At 45.3% G+C, this 9,441-nt stretch overlaps 1 protein-coding gene across 1 annotated transcript; it reads right to left on the bottom strand.

The window, feature by feature from the left end:
* Positions 1-603: 603 nt before the first annotated feature.
* LOC144819713 (zinc finger MYM-type protein 1-like) lies at positions 604-3,644 on the bottom strand. The gene is made up of 2 exons (XM_078677497.1): positions 3,535-3,644; positions 604-2,834 (listed from the first exon to the last, which is right to left on the bottom strand). Exon 2 carries the CDS (start codon positions 2,797-2,799, stop codon positions 688-690), a length of 2,112 nt encoding a protein of 703 aa, XP_078533623.1. The 5' UTR covers positions 2,800-2,834; positions 3,535-3,644; the 3' UTR covers positions 604-687.
* Positions 3,645-9,441: the final 5,797 nt, after the last annotated feature.

Raw genomic sequence — 9,441 nt, 5'->3', positions numbered from 1 at the left:
CTCGCATAGTCCAGGAAATCCACCCAGTTCTGGGTGCTTAACTTGTGGCTCCCCCTGAACTTTTGGCGATACTTTTCCTGGGTTAGCCCAAACTTCCTGATCAAGGCCAACTTTATGGTGGGGTAGTTGGTCTGCTCCTCCGGTTCTAAGGCTAACAAGGTGTCCCGACCGGTAGGAGGCATATATTTGTACAACCCACCCCCCCAGTGTTTCTCCTGGATCCCATGGGCTCTTAAGGAGACCTCATAGGCAGCCAGCCATTTGGCTATATCATCCCCCTGACCAGTGGCGGCTGGTGACATTTGAAAGTGGTGAGGCAGAAACTCGTCAGCATACTGCACCGTAGCGAGCGAGCGTAGCGAGCGAGCGTAGCGAGCGAGCCCGAACCCCCTAAGGAGGGTTCGGGGGGAATTCCCCCCGAGAAAATTTTGAAAAATTAGTGGAAAAATGGTGCATTTTCAAGAAAATTTGAGGAAGCAGGAAGGTTAATAAAGCAATTGTGAAAGTGCAGGTATTACATTATTAAAGAGCTGTCATATAACATAGGTAGCTGCTTATTCAGTATAACCACAGAGCTTTATAACAGACTTCAAGATACAATGCTGAGAACCTCACAGATTGTTTTTATTTAAACTGCAAACAAAAGAACCAACTAAACAGGTCACAAACTATCACCATTCAACATATTTACTTTTTGTATCTAAATTCTGCACGTCTGTCTTTAAGCGCAGCAAATTTTTCAATTACTTGAATGTTAAAGTCAGCAATATTTTGAACAAGCTCGCTCTCTATAGAGAGCATTGCTAATGCATTGAGTCTTTCCTGAAGCATGGTGTTCCTCAGGAATGTCTTAATCCTATTTAAGGTGGAAAAAGATCGTTCTGCCTCTGAGGTGGTCATAGGAGTGGTAATTACTATTTTTAGTAAAGCTACTGTCTCTGTAAATGTCTTTTCCATATGAAGTTCATGAATTAAAGACAGCAAAGACCTGGCATTTGTGGCCTTCTGGTACACAGGCATTGAGTACATTACTGTCAACTCACTTTTCAGGTCCTCTTGGTTGAGCATCGGATAAGCCTCCACAGCCGCATGCAGAGCATGCTCAGGGAAGGAATCATTATATTTGGCAAAGTATGTACTTTCCAATAATGCGGCACTCTCCAAATGTTTTGTGAAAGCAAAACGGTCTTGTGCATGTACAATTACAATGTCACATATCTCTTTTGCCCTTTGTACCAGAGTGGTGATGTTTGTCCTGTGGTTTGAAAAAATTGAACCGGCTGGCAGTTGGCTGTCTAAATTGTCAACCTCATCTCTCACTTTGTTTATGCTTGCGACAAAGTCCGTGGTACATCTTTTCACAAAGACAGTATCTATGTCTCGTCCTTGTAACTGATTGTATAAACTCTCGACTTTTAACATTATCTTATCAAATAAAAATAGAAAGAACTGAAACTCTCTATCGTTTAATGTTCTAGCAAAGCCACGGGCTTCACTGTGAGTTGTGTAATCAAAGGTTTCATTGGTTTCTATGGCTTGAAAACATTTCACAAGGTCCTCCCTATATTGAAATATTAGTTGGACTGTACGTACGTTATAGTTCCAACGAATTGAGGCTCCCCTCGGAACCCTTTTGTCCACAATCTCCTGAAGTGCTTCCATTCTTTTTGGGGAACGTGAGAAGAATGCTGCCATGCCTCCTATATCCTTAAAGAAAATTCGTGTCTCTCGGATCTTCGATACTGCCTGTTGCATGATAAGATTAAGTTGGTGTGCATGACAGTGCACATAATGAGCATACGGGTAGACATCTCTAATTCTTTTCTGTACGCCACCATGGCTTCCACTCATTACGGACGCACCATCATAGCTTTGTGCAATAAGTTTTTTTCTTTGATGTACCTCTGGGAAAATAAAGTTGAGTTGATGCAGTAGAGCAGCAGTAATGGTTTCTGCAGTGGAGTTTTTTAAATGAGTGAAACCATAGAACCGCTCCACAACATTATAGCCTTTGTCCAGGTACCGAAAGACTAATACGGACTGCGTTTGTGTGGCCACATCAGTGGTGTCATCAGCCTGAATAGCCACAAAGTCTGTGTTTTGCAACTCTTGGACAATATGGCTTCTCATAATTTCTAGCATACACTCCAGTAGTTCATTTTGTATCGTTTTAGAGGTGCCCTTAAAGACTGTAGCACTTGCTAAATGTGATTCCATTTCCTTGTCTAGGCTTGCTACTAAATCTACAAGACCCATGAATATTCCAGGATTTGTGGACCCTTCCGATTCATCATGGCCTCGCAATGCCAGTTCGAAAGCACCACAGAAACGAATGCAATCAATTATTTTCGATAGTATGTGTCTATTTCTATCAACTGTTTGATTGTGTTTCTGTATTGTTTGTCGATATGCATCGCTGATGTGCTGCTCAATCGGTGCGTCTCCTAACATTCCCAGTCTCGTCACGTTTTCCATATGCTTTTTTGAGTGTGCATGCTTCTTTATTTTTTCAGACAGATGCTTCAAGTCCAACACGCCTTCTTTTGTCCAAGTAAAGTCACCATTAAACAGCAAGCAGGGGAAGCAGAACAGTCTGTTTTTTGAAGGGCACCCTGTAAGCCAATCAGCTTTTGTGTACCAGGTTTTGGAGAAGGTACGATTGTAACATTTTCCTCTGTCCTTGGTAACTTGTTGGAGTTGAAGGTCAGGCTGATGAGGTCCTAACCTCTTTATCTGTAGTTTATCTTCTAGTGGGCGTGCATGGAATGACCGTGTAATTAACTCTTGTACCGTATTCATCTTGCTGATGCTGTCCGTACCAATATGAAAGAAGCCTGTCAATAGTCAAAGTACAACGTATAAGATTTGGTGCAATAATATCAAGTGTCAGTACAAATACATATATCTTGTGCATGACAGCAAGTGATATAGCTCCAACAGCTCATGTTAATGGCCAGCCAGGGGTGGCATAATACATGCTCCAGCCCCTGGTAGGCCTTGGGTGCACCTATGCCCTAGGTACCTATGGTACACTATACAGGGACTCACAAGAGTGACCCAATACCCAATTGGCAAATGCACCTAAAGTACATTGTGTGAATTTAGAGAGAGAACAGCTGTGCTGTGGGTCTGATTAGCAGGCCCACAGCCTTTCTAAGTCATAAACCAGAAAAGCAAAAAGCAAAGAAATGGGGTAACCATAGGAAAGCAGACCCTACTCTCCTACATAACGCTCCCCTTTGGACAACAGGATAGGGAAAAAAATACAGTCTGACTGCCTGCTTCCTCTGTGTGCCATAGTGGCACTGAAACAGACACAGTTTGAGGGCCTTTAACAAGGCAAGGATAGATAGTGCCTTTAACAACCATTATTGGCCAAAGCACAGGGCTAAGGGCAGGCTCAGTATTATTAAATTCCATCCAGTCAGGGTACAATGTTCAGAATGTGCACCTACCCCAACCACCATGTAGAGTGAGTGACCACAAACATAGCCCTATCTCCAAGCTACAAAAAAGTATCATCAGTTTCCTTACCTTGAACACGGTTGTTTGCTGGGTCGTAGCCGGGATGAAAGAGCAGCAAGGAGGTTGGGCCTCTTGTTCTTTCTCCAAAAATTGCCCAAAAAGTTGGGTAAAGGTTCAGGTTGTCAGGCTTTCACAGGTGCTGGAAATAAAAATATAACAAATTATTTTTGAGACATTAGGGTAATCAAACAAAGACTGGGGGGGGGGGACATAACAGTACAATTTTAACCTTGCAGTTTTCAATAGTTCACTGTTGTATGTTAGGATTTTTACTTACGAACTGGAAGTGACAAAATGATTTAACTGAGAAATGCAGTGACTCACTGACCTATTTACAGCATTTTGTGATCTGCATCAGGTACATGTTCTTTGCAGCAGGCGCATTAACCTTATCCGCTACCTTTCCATGAGTCAAAACTTTCATTACACAAAACTCTGATCTCTCTCTAGGAAAAACATTAACAATATCCTTGGTGCAACAACATTTATAAGGTCCCAAAGGCGCGACCTGTAGGCTATGCCAATGTAAATACTGGCTGACAAATTCGAATAGCGGCTGCCCAAATCTATCTACAAGCCACAGGTAAGAGTGCTGGAAAATTCAAATGCTTTAGACGGTGGGCGAAAACATTGCGAAGAGAGAGAAATTGCACCCCTTATGCTAACACCTGTTTGGCACCTGTTTATGAGTGCCCTAAACTTAAATTGCTGTCTAACGTTTGCTCCTCACTTTGCTCACCAGTGTTATTTTTGTAAACTGCCAACTACTCACATTTCCCACCAGTAAACACTCTTACCTGTGTTTTCGAACTGGAATCAAATGTGACAAGATAAACACACAATTTAAAGAAATCTATTGAACTGCAGCATGATTATTTCTAGGAGTTCTGCAGCATCCCTTCACGCTCACTTCCAGCGCCTATGCCTTAAGGATAAAAGATGGACAGTGAGTCAATGTTAAATCATATCTAGGGATGAAGGGCTCCCGGCCAGTAATGTTACATCAGATGTAGGGGTAAAGGGCTCAAAAGGCAGCGATGTTACCACAGCAGGAGGGGTGAAGAGCACACATGGCAGTATTGCTACATCATATCTAGGGATGAAGGGCTCACAGGGCAGTAATATTCCATCAGATCAAGACATAAAGAGCTCACGGGGCAGTAATGTTACATCAGATCTAGGAGTAATGGGTCCATGAAGCAGTTATGTTACTACAACTGCAGGGGAGAATAGCACACATGGCAGTAATGTTACATCAGATCAAGACATAAAGAGCTCACGGGGCAGTAATGTTACATGAGATCTAGGAGTAATGGGTCCATGAAGCAGTTATGTTACTACAACTGCAGGGGAGAATAGCACACATGGCAGTAATGTTACATCAGATCTGGGGGTGAAGAAGGGCTCATAGGGTACTAATAGTCCGTAACACTCGAAGTGAAAGGCTTACAAGGCAGTAATGGTACTTAACACTAATAGTGACGGGCCCAGAGGGCAGTAATGGTTTCTAGCACTTGGAGGGAAGAGATCACAGGGAAGTAAAATGTAACTTCAGATTTAGGGGTGAAGGGCTCAGAGAGAGGTAACTGTACCCCAGCTCCAGGAGGTGAAGGGCCTTCCAAGGCCGACATTTTACTCTGGCTCTAAGTGATGAAATGCACACATGGCAGTAATGTTACATCAGATCTGGGGGTGAAGGGCTCGCAGTGCGGCCCCAGCACTAAGAGGGAAGGGCTCACAGGACAGTAATGGCAGCCCAGCTCTAGGAGGTGAAGGGTCTTCCAAGGCCCAAATGTTACTCTGGCTCTAAGAGTTGAAAGACACATTGCAGTAATGTTACACAAAGGACGACAGTAATGTTACTCCAGTACTAGGCTCCTGGTGCTACAATACCTCTAGGAATAAAGGGCATCAGAGGGCAGTATTATTAAAATCACCTCTAGAGGTGGGGGCATGTAGACTGAGGCCTGCTGCACTGCACTATCTATACTAAAAATGGGCCTGGGAGTCGGGAGTCGGGACCCGTGTGCGTGTCCGACACTCAGATGGGCTGAGCTGAGGCCTGCTGCACTAAACGGGCCTGCACTGCAGTGCGACAGGTCGGCGACCATGTTTACAGAGTAGCAAGCTTTTTGTTTTTTTCTACTTCTTATTTTCGTGGAATATGCTTGCAACAGAGAAATACAAGTTAACCATCACACCAGATTGCCAAGGCTGGACTTGTTGCTTTAAAAATGCTCGGAAAGTTTTAGTTTTTCTCGGTTGAGAATGATTCAAGTAACGGGGGCTTTTTTTCGCCAGTTGTTCAGCAGCTAATTGAGCTGTAATGCGCACAGCTGTAGTACGCACTCCCTTTCTTAATCTGTGGTTACCTATGCATAATGGTCCATCTCCAGTGTATTGTATCATTCCTCTAGCGAGCTTCGAAAAGCAGACAATTATAGGTTTCTTTTTGTGATGAAACTGGAGTCTGCTTAGTGAAGCATCCGTAGGCCTTTAACGACACCCTCGAGAGGAGAACTACAAAAGCATTTGAGCTATAACCCAAATAAGCATGAAATGATTATTCGTTTTAATACCAAGAAGAGCACCCGGTCATCGACATATGCTAGGAAACACCCTGATTCTGCTATGATTTGAGAAATGCTTTAAAAACTACCAGCAATTATTCTCATGCATTCTTGTGTATTCATACATGTGTAATGATAAAAAAAAATAGACGAAAAAGAATAAGATGAAGGATCTCGCTCTACATCTTCCAGGGTATTAACCAGACTACATAAAAAGCGAAAAAAGTTAAAGTTATCATACATCAGTATGCTTCTGCAATTGATAGAAAATACATAGATGTATATGCAATCCTGAAATCAAAGCAGCTATTATATGTAGGAGGGTTTCTTCGAGCAAAGAAATTGAATTACTGCAACTTTTAAAACATCTGTTTGCAACAACCAATGTAGTCACGAAATTAAGTTTTAAAATAAGCATTTGCAATGCAACGGTCTCGCCTTCGCAAAAGTTAGAGTTATTGGCATTGTAAATGACAAAATGTTTATGTATGTGCTGGTTTTGAAAACAGATAAATAAATGGCATTGTTATATACAATGGCAATAGCTTAAACTTTTGCAAATGTGCGACCTATTGCATTGCACACCTTGAACCCTCACCGACATAACTGCCTAGGAAGTGTTCAAATCGAGAGAACCTGCTTAAATACTTCACAAGTCTGCGTCTATGACAGACTAGCGCTTTCCTTTGCTCGCTGCATTGCAGTTTATGCAGCAGCTGTGTGCAGGGTGGTAGTGCCTTCATATGCATGTCTCCGTTTGTTAAGTGTGCATGTATGGATGCGGGTAATTTAGAGGAAGTTACCAAAGAGACATACTTCAATCCTAACACATATCCCGCCCTCCATGTGGCACATGACCAGGGCGATTATTTCTCTCCCCAGACATTTCGGGAAGGAGGCGGAGGTATAGTAGGCCATGGCAGTTTTGGAAAGCCCGGGTCCGCTGATGGCACCTCTGTCTCAGGGAATGGAAGGGAACCACCTTTATTTCCTCCCCTCCTCCCCCCACCCCTCTTCAATATGAACCACTCCACTAGCCACCATACAAAGTGAGAGAGGGGCAAACGGGGGGCACCGCAAAGACACTGCGCATTTTGGGGGTGAGGGACTCCCAGACGTGGGGACGCTGATGGGGACAATCTCTCTGGCTCCCCTGTGATGTGGCTTTCTCACCGACTGCTTCCTTCTGCCTGAACAAACCCCCTACTACATTGCTGGTACAGGCCCCAACTGACCTCTAACATAACCTTACCTTCTGCTGTTCCTTTGCCTCTGTTCTTTTCTGCCCTCCTCGCCCCTCTCTGCCTCACATTTCTCTCATTCCCCCACTCTCCAGGTACCCAGCACCATGCCCCATCCTGCTGAGTTACCTTCCTTCAAAGCGCCTTGTCTTTGCTGATTTCTAATAAATGCCCCCATATTGTGGCGCTTCCCCCGTTTACCTCCGGTAAAGTATCTTGGTGGCGGTGCCTCTAAACTCCACGTCTAATACACATTTAAGCCTTGGTGTAGCGGCTTGAGGCCGGGCTGGCAGCGGTGTTGGAGAAGGGGTCGGTTTCACGTTAATCATAGTTGTGTGTCCATCAGGCATTATTTCCTAAGTCATCGGGAATTTAAATAGGGTGCCCGTAATTGTTATTATGGGATACAGGAGGCATCAGGATTATTGGATGACAGGCAGCGACACAGTAAGGGGAGGTTTGACTAGGTACACTGGGTGTGCAGGAGGCCGGATCAGTGGGGCCCGCCTGGGATATCTGTAGGTGGTAGATCCTGGAGTTTGGCGAGACAGAGTGACCCACACGCACACCGGGTGTGTAGCACGAGCACCAGGAGCCTGCGAGTCAGGTCGGACAGGAGAGAGAGGGTGTAAAAAAAGACTACGTACTAAACTGCATGCATACATACTCCATAGTACTACACTACTAATAGATAATAACGTTGCACTAATGCACTCACTTACATTAATTTGCCATGATGATACATACGACGAGACGACGAGTCAGCCAGTCAGGAGGAGTCAGTCACCGTCACGCGCTTGGAACTTCTAGAACCTTCCTTGAAGTTCCTGCGTCGTCACGTCACTGCAGCTTTCAGAAATGGCCAATCACCTCAACTTGGCTTGATATAGCCATATGTGATTGGCCATTATTACTGAACTAGCAGCAAACACCCAGGCGCGGCACCATGATCCTTCCTGACCCTGCCTGGCCTGCTCTACTCAGCCAATCCTGGCGCAGGCTTAACAGCGCCACTGCGCCAGGATTGGACTACGAGCAGGAGAAAATCTGCCCATATTAAGACCGGGGCCCCGGGTCCCTGCCATGTCTTTCAGTGCTACGGGGGGGGGGGGCAGGTTTATTAGGTACTACGCATGCGCAGGCCAGTCTCAATTATGAGCACTCCTGGCTGTTACATGCGTAGTCACCAGTGACCCCGCTGCAGCTGCAGTGCTTACGCTCTGGCTGCCTGCCTGTGTGCGCTGTCAATCACTCTCTGCCGGCCCACTTCCGATTCTGTCGGGCTCGTCCCGGCCCTGTAGCGCTGTGCGCTCGGCTTTATTTATTTTTTTACAGTAAACTAGGGACTTATAATTTACAGTATTTAAATGTTGCTGGCACCAGCAGCGGTCGTCCATGGCTAGTGGGGCAACGCCCCAACGCCCCCAATGGACGAACCGCCACTGCCCCTGACTATAGCTGGCAACTATGTCCTTAGGCAAGTAGGGTCTGGACTCCCTGATTGGTTCTCTGGTTTCGCTGCCACCATTTGGAGTAGGAGAGGGTCCCCGTTGCAGGGCCTGGAGTTCTAACTCTTTTAGTTTGAATTCGTGAGCCATCCTCCGCTCTTCCCTCTCCTGTTCTAACTTGACCAACTCCCATTTCAGTTGCCTCTTTTCCCTCCTGTCTGTGAGTTCCGCTTCGGTCAAGCTTCCCCCGGAGACACTACTGCCCCTCCTAGAGGAGGTCATTGGTCCTGGGAGTAGGTTTCCCACCTCAGGGTGGAATAATCCCTCTACCTCTATGACCGTGTCCCGGTCTGTCCCCTCATCCTCCTCCTTCCCTTCTCTGCGCGCTTCCACCCAAGCCCTCAAACTGGTCTGGAGTTCCCCCTTCTTGGCACCACGCTTAAAAAACACTCCCATCTTTTGACAAAAGTCCCTAAGCTGGGCCACAGAATAAGTGTCCAGTTCTTCCAGTGCAAATTCCATTTTGCTAAAGGCAATTCAAGGTCAAGCACACAAAAAGAATAGAGTTACAAGGGCAACCTGAAGCTACCTCCACCCCACCACCAGGAATAAATTTGGAAAAAGCAAAAGTAAAAAATTAGGAAGTCCGCCAGGAGA

The sequence above is a fragment of the Lissotriton helveticus genome, chromosome 2_1 (genome assembly GCF_964261635.1).
Source record: "Lissotriton helveticus chromosome 2_1, aLisHel1.1, whole genome shotgun sequence".
Taxonomy (NCBI): Eukaryota; Metazoa; Chordata; class Amphibia; order Caudata; family Salamandridae; genus Lissotriton; species Lissotriton helveticus.
Note: the sequence above shows the minus strand (reverse complement) of the source record. Positions and strands in the feature narration are given on the sequence as shown.